The sequence below is a fragment of the Lonchura striata genome, chromosome 2 (assembly GCF_046129695.1).
Source record: "Lonchura striata isolate bLonStr1 chromosome 2, bLonStr1.mat, whole genome shotgun sequence".
NCBI lineage: Eukaryota > Metazoa > Chordata > Aves > Passeriformes > Estrildidae > Lonchura > Lonchura striata.
In genome coordinates, this window is record NC_134604.1 from 71477853 (window position 1) to 71498324 (window position 20472).

Sequence of the window (20472 nt, forward strand, 5' to 3'; positions counted from 1 at the left end):
ACCAGTCTGGTCTGCTTTGCAGCCTGGGATTGGGTTACCATTTCATTCTTATTGCCAAGAGAGACATTCCATTCTTTCACCCAAGCTCACGAGGGCGAAGTGTTGGAAATATTAATAGAATTCTCATTATCTTCTAACAAGGATTTGTCATGTCGGTACTAATTTATACAGATCAGCAGCAAAAGCTCCTAATGATTCTGTGGACAAAAAGGAATTATGTACTAACATGTACTTTAATTTAATAGCATTAACTCTAGGAAAAGCAATTTTTTTTAATTTCACCCTTAAGCTGTAGTCTCTGTGGTCTCCTGTTGCATTTTATGCTTTAAAGGAATGTACTGTTTTGTAGTTTTAAAATATATTTAACTCTCACTAACATAGTGTTTGGACATCTGCCAGTTTCACTGTGAAATTTCAACTGATAAAGAAGGTAGCCAGCAAGTAGGTGCATATTTGTTATAAATCCTGGGATAGGCTTTGTCATCTTAGATAAGATGAGGTAGGTATTGTTTGTATGCCTTCTTCTAGTTTGCAACTAGAGAAACATTAATAGAAGAAAAAACCTTTGGCTGTCACAGACATAGTTTTGAAAAGGTTATTTTAAACCTCATTTTTCAGTTTGTTTTCATACAACACTGATTATAATATGAAGTAATTAAATTAGAAGCATTAAGTTATGTAATCATGAGTTCAGTTTTTTAAATTACTTTAGCAAATCTATTCCTTGCATTTTTCAAATCTCCTTTAAACATAAAGCAAAACCCACAAAAAGCAGATTACAGTCTAGCTGCAGTGAGGGATATGTGGATTCTTCTCTGTTTCTTTTTAGAAAACTTTGCATTCTGATATAAATAGTTTGGGTTTGAATTTCAAATAAGCATACATGAATGTTTGACTCTTGGCTTTCAAAAAAGCATATACCAATGTTTATGCATCAGTCTTCACAGTAATCTGAAGTGTTTAAACTTCAGAAGGATAGGTCTTGTGGGTATTTAAATATTTTTTGCCTGCAATTAAATGATAAAAGTTCAGTAAGTACAGTTTGCATATGGCTTGAAAAGTGTTTTTTTCTAGGTTCACTCACACATAACTCATATCACTGGCATTTGGTGAACTGTAGCTTGTAGTAGAAATGAGGAATGTTTCTGCTTTAGCTATAAAATAACTGTGTCATGTATGCAGTAAGCATGAAACACGGGGGACTAATGGGACTTGTTATTGATGATGCTGAAAGCTAAATAACCATTAGTATTAAATCTTATGAATAGACTCTTGTCTTTCATCTTACCTCTTCAACCAGATAAAAGACACAGAGGCTATTTAGATGTCATAAGAATAGTATGCTGAAATCCCTACAGGCTTAAAAAAATTTCTCTCTTCGTGTTGCTTAGTGTTTTGTTGTGTTCAAAGAAATGCCAGTATGCTGGTGCTGAAAGAAGCATAGAGCAGAAATACAGCATTATGTGTGGGTTTGGTGTTGTTGAAAATTAAGTTGAAATAGTGTGTATCCCTTCTCTGCAGAAACTTCTTCTTCAGATTTTAAAAATAGTTATAGAAAAGTCACTAACCCTGAAAATTTCCCAGAAGCTGTGTAAGACCATAATATAACAGAGCATTATCAGTGTTAGTATTGTCCTAACTTCATTTATTAGACTATCATGAATGTTTTAAAATGGCTTGAACATGTTAGAAATATCTAACTAAAAAGTTCCTTACAGATATTAACTTTATTTAAGCCTTTTAATTCACCTAGGAATAAAGTTTCTTAAAGATTTAACTTGCAACCTTCTCTGTTTTAATAATAAAAATAATAAGATATGATAATAAAATGCACTGGTGGTGATTTGAAATTGTTCTTATCTTTCATACAGAGTATTTAGAAGCAGAACTTATAATACTCTGTTAGCAGTAAATGTGAAAGTGTTGTTCAATTTGTGTGATAGCTTTGGAAACAGTAGTTAAATTTCAAGTATCTCTTGGGAAAATCTAGTTCAAATAAATATTTTTAGATTAATGGGGAATATTAATCATCATGCAATGCATAATAATCATACAGTTTTTTGTTTTATAGGAAACAGAACTGGACAGCTGTGGAGTTAATACCGTGTTGCTGGTACATTTCTTTGGAAAACAGGGAAAGGAAAAACTTCGCTTTTCTGAGTTTTTCAGGTATTTTTTCAGCTAGGCAAGCTTAACAGGAGCCAGTCTTGTTCCTACCCCTGTGTTTTACCCCAACTCAGGCATTTATCTGATATCACACTGAGCTGATTCAGAAAATTAAGCAATGAAGTGGAAATTATTCATGATGTTACATGATTGAATTCCCCATTTAGCTCCTAGAGTCTGCTGTCTGCAGGAGCTGAGCACTGTGATAACTCCTAGCAGCAGCAGGCCAGGAGGGTTGAGACTCCCATTCTTGGCAGCTTTGTGGTGGCATACCTTAAAACAATGTGATTCATGAGTATTTTTTGTGACCAAGTCACAGAAAAAGTGGCTTCCAATCAATTAGAAAATATTTTCTGAGTTGAGATACTTCTTTTCCTTTTACAGCTGTCATGGTAAGCTATAGGCAACTTCTCCACTTGCTTCAAATTCCAGCTTCTGTTGAAACTTTTCCAGTGCCTTTTCCTCTACCATTTGTACTACTTTTGCAATGAGATTGTGCAGATACCTGTTTGAATCTTGACATACGTATTGTAGCAGGGCATCAAGAGAAGATTATTTACATCTGTATTACCTTTTCTACGAAAATAATCAGTCATTTACAAACTGCAAAAAAAAATAGAATAATGTGTTTTGCTTCAGTTTGTATTCAGAAGTGGAGAATGTGTGGCAGCCCTCTTAAAAATGAATGTTTTTGCAATCAGTAGACTAAAAAGTGTTTGGCTCCAGTGGCTCTGGTACATACCAGTCTTCAAATAAACAACTTTTCTGTTTTGAAGACCTCAGCTCAATAGGAATCTAAGTGAGTAAAAGTAAAATAAGTTTAAGATGTCTCCAGCTCCCTTTTCTATAAATACCATAGATCCTCTCAATGAAACAAAAGGCAGAGAGCTCCAGTAAAAGGTTGTGTTTGCATATACAGTGTAAACTGAAAAGCCTCAGGTTTTAGATAAAATCCTACATTGACCCAATGAGGCATGACATTGATGAAACTATGTACCTTGTACATTCAGAACACATAGGTTAAAGACCTTTGCCTGCCACACAGATAGAGGCCTGTAATCAAAATCAAACTCCCACATCTTGCTCTTAAAATTTGTGGGATAAGTGTAAGGTTTAATGCAGGTAATTTTTCAACAGTGGCAGTTATGTTTCGTAAGGCTGGAATGTGCCTCTTTATCACTACATAGACACTCCATCTCAGCTGCAATGTGACAGTGGAGTTTGTTTAACACGCAGAAAGGTGAATAAAAGGATCGCTGTCTTTTTAACCTCTGCGAGGATATCACCTTTCACATGATTTTATTTGCAAGTAAATCAAGCACATCATTTCTAGGTTCCTATTGTTCAGAGAAAATGTGATTTCTATCTGATGGCCTCTCATAACACTTTACCTTCTGCGGGAAGCTATTGTTGGCTGTTTGATCAAAGTGCCACATTGTTTTTACAAGAGATGACTGATGAACTGTACAGACATAGATCATTCTCAAAAGCAAAAAATAATGATGGCAAATGCTTTTATCATTTTCCAAGTTCTTGCCTAGAAAGCTTTTCCATTGATCAGTGTAGTACCTAGTAGAAAATAGAGGTGATTATGTTTGATTAGGACGCACTAAAACTTGTCACATTAGTTAAATACACAGATATTGCTGTTCTGCAGAGTCCTTAAAACTAAAAATAAAAAAAAAAAACCCAAACCACCCAAAAAAAAAAAAATGCAAAAAGCACAAAAAATATAAAAATAATTCACTTCAAAAAACAGGAATGCTTTCATTCTGAAATTTCAGTCTACTTATATGGGAATTCTGAAAGCTAAGACCACTGTTCTTATCTCATTACTTACATATATTTTACTCAAGCTCCCTCTTCTCAGTTTATCTGGCATTAAAAAATCCTTTTGTAAGTGTGCAATCATCTGTATCTACATGTACACCAGCATTGTCCAAGCCTTTTAGCCCACAGTCCAAACATTTAAAAAATGTCAGGCAACCACAGTCGATATACCAGGGCAATTAATTTGCCCTGTTCTCCTTTCTTTGCATTCAGATGGCACAAAAAAAATGGAAACTGTCCACATCTCTTGGGGCAATGTGAGGCTGCTGTAAACTAGTTCTTGTGCCTCTTTCCCTACTGCCCTGAGCACAGGAGGCACACTGAGAATAGGGAGGGAAAATGGTCAGGCATCTGTCTCCAGCTAGTGCTCACTTATTGGGAAATCCCAGGTATTGATGCACACAATCCTCAGGCAGTGTTTTCATCAAATGTAAAGGTACTTTCAGAGATCTTCAGGTTTCCTAAGGCAGGACTCAGGGAACATATGTTCAGCTCCAGACTGCTAGATGAGTTCTTATTAGTTATATTGTCCTTAACTCAAGGACATTATAGTAATTATTAATAAGAATTTACAATTCCAAAAGCAAATGTTTCCCTGACAAATGTTAGGAAATAAAAACTTCTGGAGTATGTTTATGTATATCACTACTAAAGATGTGGCCTCTTTGTCAAATACAGCTGGAACAGTATTCTCCTGTAACATTTTAAGAAAATATAGAAGAATATACAGTGAGTCTGAAATCATATAACAAAGAAGGGTAGATTTAATACAGGAAGCCATCTTTCTTCTCAGAAGATCTGAACAAGCTTCTGTTTCAGATGACACCACTCAGTTTTACACCTCAACAATAATGTCATCTTCTAATACCAGGTCCTGTCTTAGAGAATGTCCCCAGAATGCAAGGCTTTTTTATTCTTTTGTATGGATTTCTCCTGGTTTTTAATACATAAATAATTTTTGGTCTTTTCCTTCCAAAAAAAAAAAAAATCTTCTTTAATTTCCAAGTATATCAAATGTACTGTCTTTTATTCTGAGTAGAAAACAATTTTGTTTTCTAGGTATATGAAATATTTCTTCCTGACAGACACTGGGGCTGTTTTTCCTCAGAAAAAAAGTCCCTTACTGATCTTGTTTAAGTATGTCTAATCCCAAATAAAAGAGGAGACAGTATTTCACTCCCTAAACAGTTCATGACTGCTGTGATTCTTTCTGTAATCTGTCCCCAAGCAAGCTTAAATCTCTTACATTCTCCTTGAAGGAAAAAAGAAAGTGCAGAGAGTATGGAAAGGGTATTGTAAAAATTCTCTGATTGTTGTATTTTTTTCTGGGATGTCTTACAAAAAGGTACTTTCCAGTGTGGTTAAACAATGGGCATCTTTGAATAGCATGAGGAAAATTAACATTTAAATCCAGTTTACGTCATTCTCTTACCTGATTTCTTGCATCTTGTTTCATCAGTTAATAGAATTTTGTGACAGAAATATTCTTTAATAATGGTTCTTTTTTAATTCCTGCTTTAGATTGAAGTTGACAAATTGTATAACCATGCAGAGATCATGCCTTTTCCCTACTTATCCTGTTTCTTTGCTTCAGTATTTTGAATTCCTTGATACATTTTATTTGGAAGCTTTCATATAAGGAGCCAAAATTATCCAGGACCCCACTGCTAGTGCTGACATTTTTGGGAGGGGCTGTGGTGTGTGTGTGCCAGTGCATGGATGCAGGATCTCTTTCAGGTGTCATCATCAGCCAGCATGCTGTGCTTTTGCTGTGATGACAGCTTGTACATTTTCAGTGATTTTCATCTGGGGATTTGGAATTGCTTTGCAGAAATAGAGTATGATTGCTTGTCTCTGTTCCTACACTTTTATCTATGTGTGTGCATATAGAGAGAGCCATAATACATAGAGAGTACATCAGTTGCAGCCAAGATCAGACAGAGGGAGAACAGCAACAAAATCTGGCTTCATGATATTCCTGTCATAACTCAATCTGAATATTTCTCAAAAAAAAATATTTTTCTTCCTTTTGTGTGAGCTTAGCAAAAGAGTAGCTTGGTTAGTTTCTACATAACACTTAAAAATGAGAGTGAGTTTTTGTTTGAAAATGCTAAGGACAGTAAATCAAAGAGGGTTTTGCTTGCAATTCTGAAAATTGTGAGATTGATTAACTGTCTTAATGCTTGCAAGCTTGTATTTACAAGCATAGATTTAAATGTCTTCTAAAGGTTAATTGGTCAAGCCTTTATTAGATTTTCTATATTCTGGTTTGAAAGTCAGATTGCAAAAAGGCAAGCTGCAGCTGGTTTGCCACACTCTTTTGGTGAAGAGAGGGTTATCAATTCTTCAAAAGGACTTTGGTGTCCAAAGAGGAGACAAAGCATGGTGCAAATACTGGGGTGGTATATCCACCACTATCTGTTGTTAGATTCCCTTCCTATAAATCAGTGTGACAGGAACTGGTCAGTTCTGTATAAAGAGTGTTGAAGCTCTGCACAGACAGTTCAGGTCAAGAGGTGGAAAAAAAATTTTTGCTAACATTTCCTTTAGTGTTTAGATCTACTTCTTTGTGTGCCATAAAGAATACAATGCTAACACTTCTCCACTGGAGGGGGAGAAGCTGCATTCCTGAGCTCTTCCCTCTTTTATTGCATTTTCACTTCTATTTGTGGTGGATTAGCACTATTAAAGCTGAGTTGCCAAAAGCCTTGGGAGACTCCCTCTTTCTATACTAGAACCCATTACAAAATGATAAGGTTTCTGGATGTTGTTGTAACACGATAACAAATTTGGCCATTGGCCTTCAACGTGGGTGTTTTAGAGAGTGTGGATAAAGTGGGCTGTCTTAAAGAAAGTGCTCTCTGTTCCTGGCCTTTTCCCCATCTTACAGATTTATGGTTTACCTCTCTTTTTTTTTATTTGGAAACTCAGAGTTTTATTTTCAACCTACTATAGCATAAGAGTATTCCCAGTGTAATCATTTTTTAATTGTAGAGCATATCTACTATCAGAATCTTGTTCCTGTACTTGAATTCTGACTTCCTACAAAGTCCCCAGCCAAGATCCCACTGACTTTGGGAGAGCAGGAATTTTATTCCTGAGCTTGTTTTTCCTAATATCTGGACACATTTTGAGGACTTTACAGCTGAAACTCATTGCATTGTGATCCAGAAGATACAAAAGCAAGTATCCCTAGTGGTGGCTTGACATTTATGTATCAAGTTTTACTTCCTAACCAGAAAGTTATTTTTAATAAATTTTAATAACTTTCACTGAAAAAAAAACCTCATTAGGATTTTTAACTCTCACATCTGGGAATAAGAGTGACCTAGAATTCTGATGCAATGATTCACAGTATTTTAATTTTTGTAATATGGGAAACTATCACATAAATTTTAAATTGCACATTTCAGCTACTGCTCCAAGTAGGATTTGATACGGCAGGAAGTCTTCCCACTCTGGCTCGCCAGGAGCAAGCCTGCAAGTTGAAATCAACTTCAATTAGAAAAGGGTGCAGAAGGAAGAAGACACTGAAAATGCCACAGCCAAACTGTTCACTGTCTGCTCTGGCTTTGCTGCCCTTTTCAGCAGGTTGATGTGTACAGCTTGGTGGGCTCCTTCTTCATCATGTAGGAATGATTGATCTTTTAGCTTTCCTGCCTTTATTGGCTGTGGCTAGAGGGCAGGTCACCAAGGCTTCTCTGCTTAAGGAAATGCAATATTGAGAAAAAGTGGAAGACTCTGTTTCTATGTTGTTGCCTGTGGCTAGCAACCAGTAAAGTAAATGACTGAGAGCTTTCTCCCCAAGATAAATAGCTCCATTCTCAAGACCTTAAGTCTGTTACAAAATATGTCCACCTTTCATAGATAAAAATCCAAGAAAATAAAACACATGTTGTCTCATTTCTTTGCATCCAAGTTTTACGCATATTTCTATGACCTCATTTTCAGCAACTTCTCCTCCTCCAGGCCAGACGTTACATGAGTTAGAAACTACAGTCAGAGAAATTGTTCTGCATGGTCTTGGCTGTACCTTCAAGCCAACCACAAACCACACATACCAGATACCATCTCCTCCTTGCCTGTGATGGCCACTCTCAAAATGTAGCCAGGTGACCCTACTCAGTCTCTCCTAGACTGACTCCATGCCTGGTCTATGTGCCAGATCCATGCTGTTCTCTCCCTCTGCACCTTGACCTCCCTTCCCAAGATGTGGGGACTCTGTTGGGGGCTGTGAGTGTAGCAGGGCTGCTTGTGCCAGCCTATGGAGCTGGTCTCCCTGGCACATGCTGGCTGTGGTGCTGGCCAGAGGCAGGAGTCTCCATGTGAGTTACAAAGACAGGACTGGGCCTGAAAACAGAAGAGTGCTCTGCAAGCTGTGCAAGGCAGCTCTCCCCACTCTGCTAGACAAAGGGCTGCCCAGTCACACTGGTTGCACTACCTGGTCCTTTGGTGTTTCATCCACTTCTGAGAGGGAGAGCCAGGGGAACTTGAAAGTGTGTCAGGTCTTAAGGTGAACTGTGGAGGAACATCTTAGTATTTGGCTATACTGTAGAATCATCCCCTTTACTAGACCAGAAAAAGGCATGTATAAAATGTGGCAGCATTTTGTAACCCTCCTTGGTATTACCCTAATTCAGCCCTAGCCTGGAACTTAAATTCACCTCCACTATCAGGCTTTCATTTACCTCCATGTCCTGAGCTGTGAAGCATTTGTTGTACCTTTATCTGCATGTGCAGCTCTACCTGTTAGAGGGGAAAAATACAAGAGAGAGCTTATGCTGCAAGAGCAGTCTTTAGCTAACCCCTTATAGACTTCACAGAGCTTCAAGCTACTAATTGTCCGAGTGATCTCATTAAAGAGCTAAAGATAGCTGTGTGGACTCAAATGCTGTAATTTCAAGGGAAAGAATTCAACCCCAGTGAGGCCAGGCAAACAGAGATGAGCAAATGAGTCTCTGCTGATATTGGCTACACCAGACCCTTAGCTGTCCTCTTCTCCAATTAATTGCTTTGTCCCAATATAGGAGTATTTCATTCCCTCCTGTCAATAATTTCTGCAACTCAATAAAGCAGGGTTCTTTGGCAATACGGAGCACCACTGGTTTTAGGCTTTATTTAAAAAATCACATCTTGTTTTTGGATTGCCCCATTTCTGAAGTGGAAAATATAAAGTGGATCACATCGTATTTATTGTCTGCATTAACTTCTTAAATTAATACTAGCCATATAAGCCAAACTGAAAAAACTTGAAGCTACAACTCACAGTCACAGCTCTGTGCCTGCCGGTTATTGCTTGCTTCTTATAATACTTTTTTCTTTCTTTCCCAAAATAATGGGTGCCTTCTAAAAACCTTGATATTGACTCTTTCCTTTTTCAGACTGCTTTCTTACCTTCCCAAACCCCTATAACATTTTCTGTGCTCTTCTTAACCCCATACAACTCAATTGTAATCCTTTCTGATCTATCCTCCTGTAAGCACAGAACTGATTCACCAATGTATGTAGTTATAATCTCTGATACTTTCAGCCATCATCTCCTACAGCAATGATTTCAAGTTTCCTCTTTTACCTTTGTGATGATTATTATGGCCTCATCTTTTTAGGCACTTTGCAATCTTGTCATTCCTCTCTTATTAATATGAAATCTCATAAATCATGTGTCAGGCCTTCAGTTACCAGGTCCTTTTTCATTCATTCGTTCACGCATCATGCTGCTGCTTTACCGATTTTTTTAATCTCCTTATCTGTGCATTTTTAAACACGAGTAAAACCGAGATGTCCAATGCGTCCCCAAGTTCGGCTGGCAGCAGCCGCCTGTGCGGGCCGAGAGCGCCTCCTGCTGGTGTCCTTGTGGAAATGCAGCCCTGGAAACATCTGCCAGCGCGGGGAAAATGAAACCAGTGGGGGAATTTTAAACAACGATGTCGAAAGTGTCTGTGGCTCAGAGCTTATGTCTGCGGCACTTGGTAGCTAAGGTGGTAGTGGTGATACAGGGATGAAAGTATTAAGTGGTGGGTAATATCTGTTTACACTTAGATTCATGGAAAATCTGCAAACAGAAGTCCAAGAAATGGAATTCATAAAGTTTTCAAAGGGTTTGAGCTTCATGAGAAAAGAAGACTTTGCGGCATGGTTGCTGTACTTCACTGATGAGGAAAACAATGAAATTTACTGGCAGAATGTGAAAGACAGAATCGAAGCAGGAGAGGTTGGTACCCAAAGTATACTTTGTTTTGCTTCCTCCTTTGTATGCACAGGTTTTCATTTGAGTATGGGTATCCAATGAAGTAAACAGTTGCCAAATGAAGTATTGCATCCCTTGAATTGTACACAAGTAAGAGCAATGATAATTGTCCAACTGGGAAATACTAATGTCAGCAATGAGTAGGCAGTCACATCTAAACGCTAAGTCCCACCAGATTTGATGACATAAAATAATTGGGATTTTAATGTATGTTTATTATATATCATCTGAATTCTATGATACTCTAGAACATCAGTTTGGAAGAATTCAAGACTTTTTGCAAGTTTACAAATAATCTGGAAGACTTTTCTATCGCCATGCAGATGTTTACTGTAGCCAATCGTCCTGTTAAGCGGGGTAAGTGCTGTACACCTTTCATGTGCAGTTTTGTTATGGTTTGACACTGGCACAATGCCAGTGCATCTATGAAAATGTGATGTTTTAAATTAATGTTGTGAAATGTAATTGAGAATAAAGTAGGTTTAAGTTTAATAATAGGAAAAAAAAAATTTCCATGTTAAACTACAACAGGTTTTTTTAAGGAAAAAAATCATTTTAGTTATAGAATTAATGTAAATTAGTTATCCCAGTAAGGTCCAAAAATATTATACGGCTCTGTATTTGACTTAGTTCTGTTTCATTAAAAAGTAATAATATAAAGTTTTCAAAATCTTTTCATTAGAACTTTTTCAAAGTTCTAATGTGCTGTCATATGTGGATTAATGACAGCAGACTAATAAATCATAAAATGGTTTGGGTTGGAAGGGACCTTTAAAGGTCATTTTTCCAAACCTTCTGCCATAGGCAGGGAACTCTGTCACTGGATTAGGTTGCTGAAATCACCACCCAGCCAGACCTTGAATACTTTAAATTATAGGACAGCCCCAACTTTTTAAGTTTCTTCCTTATGTCCAGTCTAAATCTACCCTTTTTCACTTTGAAAGTGTTTTGCCTTTCCTGTCACTACAAGCCTTGATAAAAACTCTCTTTCTGATAAGCCCCCTTGATATAGTGAAAGTCCACAATAAAGTCTGCCCTGAGGTATCTCTTCTCCAGGCTGAATAACCCCAACTCTGTTCACCTTTCTTCACTAAAGAAGTGCTCCATCCCAAAAATTATCACATGATTCTTGTGGCCCTCCTCTGGACTCACTCCATGTCCTCCCTGTGCTGAGGAGGGTGTGCTATGCAGTTATGTCTATCAAAATGAAACAATGTCGTAAAATGGGGTTTAAAATAAAGATTTCAAGGAGGGGAGTTGCTTCCTTCCCATATAGGAGAAAGAGAAGCAATGCATCAAAAGTTTTTGTTACATGCCTATATGTCTAATTCTGTCCTGAATCTGGCTGAGTTCTTTGTCTTGCTGTTTGCATACATGTACATGTGTGTATTCACACACATATGAACATTTATCTAAATATAAGACAGTCTTTTAATACTTCCTTTTATTCTAGACTTCTTTTTCTTCTAAGTTCACAACTTGTCTTTCTCACTGATAAGGTGGCCCTTCTTTGCTTGAATAGTGTTATGCCCCATTGTTGTAGATCTTCTTTTATTCATGCTACAATCAAAGAAACAACAATGCCATGTCTGGATTTAAATTCAGCTTCAAGAGATGAAACAGTTAACAGCTTTTCAAAGACAGAATTAAGAACACTATAAACATCTCATGTTTTATGTCTTTTTCAAGTTTTAATTTATACTTTAACAGAAGAACTTTTAACTTAATTCTATTTAAACCAACTGTGAAATAATCAACTACATTTATACAGGAATTGTTGAAAGAGGGAAAGATGAGAGCTATGTCAGGAATGCTATTCCCTCTAGTAAGCTTCAGAACTAATCATATTTATAGCATTATTTATAAACAGCGCTTGTTTATGAAAGCAGAACCATGTTAATATTGCATTTATGACTTCATTGGACAACTTGCTGTAATAATCTACAATACTGCTGTACTTCAATAACCTCTAGTTCCTTTTTGAAATTCACACTTCCATGATGCCTTCGAAAATGCATCCAAGTAATGTGTTGTGATTGTGCTTGCTATAATAAACAGTAATCCTTCCACTCTTGTGAGCTGCTGTTTTGTGGCAGCCCCCCACACTTTCTCATCTTCCTGAGCCAAAACTCTGAATTCTGTGCACCACAGGACCAAAGAAGGGGATAGCGAGTGTTTCTATACTGCACATGGTGGTGTAAAGAGAGAAGAAAAAAGAGCTGAAGATGAAAGTACATCTCCAGAGAGAGATATGGCAGCTTTTTCTGCTGCAAATTTTCAGTAATTCATCAACATCATTTAGGAGGTAGCCAGCTTCTCTCAAAACCAGAACTGCAGGTATATAAAGCCGTGTGCTGTAAGCAGTGCACTGACCATTTGATGGTCTGTGTTTCTGCAGAGTTCCTGAGGGGATTTTAGTTGAAGTGGAGAATATCATAACCTACTGTTCTCTGAGGAGAAGAGTTTTCTTGTAAAATGAGTTGCCATAAAGCTGGCTTGATATAAAATGGTAAGATTTTTTATGAGAGGATAGTGAGGCAAACACCATTCATATGAAAAGGAAGCAGCCAAAAATATATGTAAGTCTTTATCTATTTCTAGCAAAAAATATCACTTGTATTGTTGCTTGAGAAGTAGTGCATTGCTAAAGCTTATGATAAAATTAATAAAGTAATAAAGATAGTGTCACAAAAGAAGAAGCAAGCTCAAGAATGCATGAATTGAGGCCTCCTACTAGTTTACTAGTTTACACATCCCAAATTCTCCAGTTAGGACACCCACAAGCCATTGTAAATTGGGCAGCATCCTGCTATTTATAAGCTTTCCATTTTCTTTGCAAGTTCAATCACCTGTGATGTAATATTATGTCTTTATTAGCTGAATTCAAGAGAGCAGTGAAGGTGGCAACAGGACAGGATCTGTCAGATAATGTTTTGGATACCATCTTCAAGATTTTTGATCTAGATGGAGATGACTGCCTCAGCCACAGCGAGTTTCTTGGAGTCCTGAGGAACCGAATTCATCGAGGTTTGAGGGTAACAAGCTGACATAATTGTTTCTAAATACCACTACTCTCATGCTACAACTCTCGTGTAAATGCTTGTAGAAACACGGGTAGAGTTAATGAATAGAAAAAGATACATATTTTAAACTGGAAGTCCTTACTGCTTATGAATCTGGGATGAGTACTGCCGCTAAGAACTTGCTATTACACATGTGAACTACGGAAGCAGCAGCACAACATTACATATTGTATTTACACAGTCTGGGAATAGGAGGTTTTTTTGTGTAAATGCTAAACATACTTTAACTTTCTTAACAGGTACCACAGCAGCAAGGCATTCAAGGTTTCTGGAAGTGTGTGAAGAAAGAAAGCATTAAAGAAGTCAAAGAACTGTGGAAGCAAACTGGGAAAAGTCCTTTTTAAGCAGTCCATTTTTATTTTGCTTAAGTGTTTTTTCTTTAGGGAAGAGTTTGTCTGTCCTGTTTACATAATGACTAAATCAAAAATGTTCTTTTTTTTTAGCTATAGTTAAAGTTTAATTAACCCAGACTCTGAGGCAATAATTTTATAATTGTTTCAGTGCAATCAGTTTGGTTTACAGAACTGGTATTGCTTTTGACCTCCATACAGAAGTACTGTTGTCCTGAAATAGTGTTGTTTACTGCTCTGTGGAGTCTGACCCTGCACTGTAGGATGCATAGGATTGAATAATGGCCCCAGGCAGGAACATCACGGCAGTATCATCTCCCATTGAAGGAGTGGACATCATCTCAGCCACCAACACAGCAGCTCTCCTTCTCCAGCAAGGGCAGAGGTCCACAAGGTAAAATCACTTGCACAACACATTTTAAACCAAGTTATCCTAAATCAAAAAGGAAAATTCACACCTCATTGTAGGGATCTGCTCATGTGCTGGTTCCTGGTGCTTGATTCCACCAGTTCCTGTGTGAATGTCTGGTTTGTCTGCCTTCATCAAGTTAATATTAAACTGGAAATACAAGACTGATAGGCTTGATGCAGGGTTTAAAATTGTACATTGATCAATGAGTGTGTATTGAGTGTCTGAGACCTCTTCCACATAGTATAAATGAGAATAAAAAAATCTTCATTCAATTGAACACAGTGGTAGCTACTATTTGACTCATGACTATTTTGCTTTAGTTGCATTGCAGAAGATGAATGTGTAACAAATAGCTGGTTTATCTCACTAAAGGTTGTGACAGGAAAACCTGAAGTATCTCAGGAATTCAAGGTTATAATAAGCCATTGTTGAGGTAACATGTCCAATAAAAAAACCAAATACAAATGTTTATTACTCCAAATGCAAAGTTAGACCTAAAATCTTAAACACTAAAAGGAGGAACAAATCAAGATTAACACTGAGAAATTGCAGATGAACATTTTTTAGCAATAACATAAGGTGCATCTCTGTGTACAGAGATGTGCACGTTACATGTTTTGCCTTTCTTACAATCCCAGGAGCCAATAGCCAGGTCCAGATCACTCTTCCTGGTTGGCCATGATATATAGGATATAGACTTACCTGTAAAGCTGTCAAGGTTCTTCCTGTTTCCCCCTTTCAGTTGTCTGACTTTGTCTTGACTGGGGTGAAAGCTTAACCTTTCAGGACAGGTTTGTGGTAACAGATAATAGACTCAAAACATGGACTAGGGAAATGTCTCAAGAAAAATAACCAAGAAACCACTCAGTGCAGTAATATCCATCTTTTTTTGCATGACATCAGCTATGTTTGCCTCAAAGCTGTAAATGAGCTCAACATGTGGTGCTTGGTTGACATTTCTTTTGTGAGAAGAGGGGAAATTTCCATGATAGGTAAGACATTGGGCAGCTCTCACTTGGTGCAGGGACAGGAGAGAATGCATTGGGAAACCCTAAAGGTTGCACCTAAGGAATACTGAGATTACTGAGAATGTGTTTGATGTGTTGGTAGCTGTCATGTTTGTGCTGAGGACAAGTCCTAGTGCCCGAGCCTTGGCATAGTAATCTCTCCTAGGCAACACAGTGAGAGGCCAGCAACTCTTCCCTCATGGCCTCAGCTTGGAGCTTTAATCTAAAGTGTTAAGGAGAAAATGCTGGGTCCTGTCATGGACATGCATCCGGAACAAGACCATGCCTGTGGGGATGTCCCGAGACTGTCTGGAAGATCAGGAACCAGTGACCATCAAGGATCCCTTTCGCTTAGGAAAAAATCCAAATGAAATTAACCATGTGGAAAGAATCCAAATGCAGTAAATGCCTCAGCCTCCTCCCCTCAAACTAAGTTCATGCAGTGCTGTGTGGGCAGCAGGATAGCAGGTGGCTGGTTTACTTTGTGTGTTTTGAAATTGTTTGTTGCTTATTGTGGTGAGAGCAAAGGTGGGGCAGTGGGACTGGCACTACTGCACTTCACCAAATTATCCAAAAAATGACACTATTGAAGAAGAGCTTCCGTGGCACAGAAGTGTGTATGTATTCACCCAAAGTGTGCTTTGTGCCAGCTCTGGCTTTAATGCAAGGCTGCCTTTTATTTGTTGCAGTTAATATTTTGGCAAATCATTTTTACTTTGGAGTGGAAATTATTCCCTAGCATTTTATTCAGAGTGAAGTTAATAGATTTATGATGTTTTGTATTGCTTTTGTGGTTTCTTTTGTTTACTAATTACTTCCTTCTTATGAGCTGTTTGGTTTTCTTTTGGAAAAATCAGCTCATTTAGCTTTAGTGTATCTAGAAGTTTAAGTCCTCAGTGTTCATTTCTATCTGGGTTTGTGCAATCAGCAGTATCTGCTTTCAGGGATTTCAAGTTTTATTTTTCAGCAAAAGCTTTGATTTCAAGTTCAAAGGAATATGCTTGGGTTTGATATGAACTTTGTGTATATAGTTAAATTAAAAAAAAAATTATTGGAAATTAAAATAGAATTATGAATAATTTTCAGAAGTTATCCTCAAAGTGCAGCCAGGAATGAACTCTTTTAAAGGAAAGTCCAGGGATGACTTGTCCACCAGGCTTGAAGAATCAGATCTTTGTGTTTAATTTATAAGTTTATTGTTATTTGTCAACTAAAATGCTTTATAAAACAGTCTTAAAATAATCTCTCATTTTTAATATCTTAGATTAAAAGAGATACTTATGTATTTAGATAAACACCATTTTTTAAGAAATTCATTATAGTTTAAGTGTTTGATGTTTTAGTTCCTTTTAATCACTGTATGGTATTTGCAGCCTGTCTGGAAGCATTACTCAACACAATTTAGTTAAGGCTTATGCCAGCTACCAGTCTAAATATATAAATTGTGACTTGTTTTAACATAAGGAACTCTTCCTCTGAACAGAAATGTATTGAAAAGCTAAATAAAATAGATTTTTTTTTTAATCTACCACATTGCATCTGAATTTTACATGGAATAAAGATGAGCACATTGTACATTGCAAAAGTCTCAAAAACTGATATAACATATTGAAAGGATACACAAATCAAGTGCAGTCACCTACAGCATATAACTGCTTTACAGAATTTTAGTTCTTGTATTCCCATAACACTTCTTACATTTCTTTCTTTGTTTACTTCAAGATAATGTCTAAGAAGCATTTATTCTTCATTTCCAAAGGAAGCAAAGGCAAAAATTGAATGTGGTATACTAGAAGTAATAGAAACTCATTGGTTGTTTCTAGAAATTAATTTGGGTGTCTCAATTTGTACAAGCCTCTTTCTAAAAGCAAAAGTCCCTCTGGATTCAAACCAAGTTGGCAGGTTTTAAAAAAACAGGCAACAATGAGGAGTTCATGTTCTGCATAGCAGACAAACAACCAGGCCATGGACTGTGGTTTCATGGCACTTCACATGTTCAGTGCATATAACATAAAAAGGATCACTGCCCAATAAAGGTCAAGAATGGGAACAACCCTGTTGCTTAGAGGAAGTATAAAATTCAGGTATATTGACCATACTTTGACTAAAACATAGAAATGGATTGATAAGCGTACATCAAAATATAAAAATACAACTTTCTTCTCATGCTGGAGTTCTCACAGGAGAGGGCAAGCATGCCTCATACCTTCAGTTTTAATTTTTCCTCTAAAATAGTCACAGCTGGGTCAGGAAACTACTCTAATTCAGGAAAAAACCTTCAGTCATTCTAAACAGAAAATACATGCCCAAATGATGTTGTGGTTGTTATTAGTGAGATCCAAGTTATCCAAGTTGCCCCCACAAACAGCTCCTGTAATGCAGTTGGTCACAAGTGAAGCACGAAGATGAACATGGCAGATGTAGACACGCTCCTCTAGTGCCTAGCTGGCCACAGAAGCTCCTCCTACAGAAGCTGAAGATGTCATCCAACAAGAAGCTGAAAGCCCTTTGCAGAACAAAAAACCTGAGAGACTTGAGCATGCACAAAATTAATCAGCAAATAAGTGCATGTCTCTTCACTCATTTATTTGAATGTTTCCCCGTTGGCTTTGTTTATTAAACAATTCCTAGTTGATTCAATAATTAAAAAAAAAATCGTACAACATATGTGGAGACAGATTTCCCATTAGGTTGATGTTGGCTTAGTTAATAATGTTTCCAGTTCATTAACTGGAGTGCCCTGGTGCAGAGCTCTGCTTGCTGTCCTGGGCTGCTGCTCCTGCACACCAGCATCGCAGGGAGCCTGCTCAGCACTGCTGTCACTTGCGTGGGCTTAGCCACAGCACCTCATGCCCTGAGAAGTAAAAGGCCATGTTTTTTCTCACCTTTGTCCCCCTTGTGAGTTTAGATTGGATGCTAGGGAAAAATACTTCAGATAAAGGGTTGTCAAGCACTGGAATAGGCTGCCCAGGGAGGCAGTTGTGTCACCATCCCTGCAAGTGTTGAAAACATGTGTAGATGTGGCACTTGGAGACATGGTTTAGTGGTGGTGGACATGGCAGTGCTGGGTTAATGGCTGGACTTGGTGATCTTGGAAGTATTTTTTATATTTTGTGATTCTCTTCTGCCTCTGGCAGAAGGCTGGCCTGCCTTTCCAGGCTGATCGAGTGGTGGAAGTAACATGGATGGCATCAGGCTGTGGGAGAATGGACACAACACCTTGCAGAACACTGTTTATGACTGGGTATAAACCAGATTTCAGACACGCAGGTTTGAAAAGCTGGAAGGAGGAGTATTTCACAGATAATTCAGAGGAACGTGTGGGAGTTCTTCTCATGGGATTTCAGATGCAAGCTCACTGCTCTGAAACAGCCTTGGAGGGCCTGGCCTTTCTCCATGGACTGCAAAGGGAGCACAGAAGATGGGCCTCACTGGACTAAGCCTATACTTTGTGAATGCCACGAGCACTTTCCTGGAGAAAGGAGGTTCTGCAGAGGCGTTCTGCCACAACACCTCAGATCCACTGCTCTAGGGGAAATTTGTCAGCTTTAATGTCAGCCCATGGAGAAACTGGTAGCTCTGAATCACCCCAAAGAAAACCAGTTGTTTTCATTTAAGACTTTCCAATTAAGTGTTTTAAATCTTTTTTCAGGATACAGATTTTTTTGTTTTAAATTATGTGGCCTCTTACTGTGTTTTAACTACTTTGAAATTGATACTATTGGAATGAGCAAACATTACTGAAAACATTGTACATCACTTAAATAATGCACAGAAGGTAATTCCTAGAGCAATGGCAGATGAGTCACAGGGTAGGTTACATTCGCTATTGAAAAGAAAGGATACCAAAACACAACGCTTTGCCACTAATCTTTAGAAAAGGAGATGATAAGTCCTAAAGTCAAAAGAAGAGCTATTAGAATAAATTAAAAATTTAGCAAATGTCAATATCATTGAACTAAAGGATGCTAGGTAAGCAAGAACTGAAACAATGTGGCTGAAATTAGGGGTTTTTTAATGCTATTTGACCAAAGATGCATCCTCACAATTTATAAATTTGATCCAATGCAAAAGAGGGCTAGTAACCCCTGGTAGTTGGTGTGTACAAGATTGCATTATCTGTACTGGAATGTGAAGAGCAAATACTTCATATAATCACTGTTGGTTGTACGTGTACTTCAGAAATTCAAAGCCTCCAAAAATTTGATTTGTCTCATATTACAAAGAATAAATTAGACAAATTATGATTTTGCATCAACCTTCATCTAAGAGGTTTGGTTCCTTCTGCCTGGGGATTGCATGCTCCTGGAATTTAAGATTACCTACTTTGAGAGAGAAAAAATACAGAAGCAAAATGGAGATGAAATTATTGTAGATTATAACCTCTAAATAGTAAAAAGAGAAATTCTGAGTAACATGAGTATTTGCAGGGCCTTGCTCTGGGACCAAAAAATATCTGGAAGACTGCAACAGACCCTAACTGGTGCTGAGGCTACAAAGGGAAATGTTTCACTTCTCTTACACATTTTTAATGTGGCTAAAGCAGATGGGCAGCCAGAAGTGGAGGTGTGATGTGAAAATGGACAGGAGATGCCTTTTGTTTTTCAATATTTGACAGTCATGGGATCCAGTGAGAGTGTGGTGAGCAGCTATTCCCACAATATGGCACTCTGAGTTGCTCTTCACTTTCCCAGAGTCTGCTTCAAGTGTCATTTCTTGTCCTTCCCCACAAATGAGGCAGCAAAGTTTGCACAAGCTGCACTGCAGTAATTTGAAGCCAAACAGGTGTTCAGCGATTCCTAGCAGAGCTTCCTTCCATCCTGCGTGACTTCTATTCAAGGAGCTGATTTCTTCTCAAGAGGTCCTTGTAGAGACATCCCAGGTGGCTTCAGGAGTGGAAGGTGATATTTCCTGCCAGCTGTGCCAAGGGGCTTCTTGTGCAGCAAAACTTCTCAGTGGGGAGCACTGTCTGGGGATAAATAATCCCTCTTTGCCACCTCACAACCTTGGTGTTGTCCTTGTTTAATTCAGTCTCACTTAAGTTCCTGTCATTCTGGAAATGCTGCACGGAAATGCTGCACGGAAATGCTGCAGGATTGTAGCTGATATAGTTTGTCCTGTTCAACATTTATGCTGCAGCCACTGGCCTTCCATCCTGCCCAAAGCATTTGTCTGACCCAGAACTGAAAAACCAGCCATGTCACAGCTTCCAGCCTTGCCAGCATCAGACTCCATCCAAACCACACGTGGTGGCTGGTCCTGCAGCTCAGTATGGACCTGCTAACAAGGGAATGTCAGCACACACGTGGCTCCATTGATTCCTCTGTGGGTGAAACTGCAGTCAGCATCAGCAGGGAAGACTGGGAGGATCATGTTG

The 20472-nt window shown here is 38.1% G+C and overlaps 1 protein-coding gene across 1 annotated transcript in view; it reads left to right on the plus strand.

Moving 5' to 3' along the window:
* MICU2 (mitochondrial calcium uptake 2) overlaps window positions 1-16626 on the plus strand; it is a gene marked incomplete at its 5' end in the record, with an annotated part of 133880 nt that extends 117254 nt beyond the window's left edge. Inside the window, 5 exons of the mRNA XM_021539938.3 lie at window positions 2072-2169; window positions 10036-10207; window positions 10492-10600; window positions 13121-13278; window positions 13566-16626. Of these exons, the coding sequence (XP_021395613.2) occupies window positions 2072-2169; window positions 10036-10207; window positions 10492-10600; window positions 13121-13278; window positions 13566-13670 (642 nt within the window). The remainder of the gene's footprint in view (window positions 1-2071; window positions 2170-10035; window positions 10208-10491; window positions 10601-13120; window positions 13279-13565) is intronic.
* Window positions 16627-20472: the final 3846 nt, after the last annotated feature.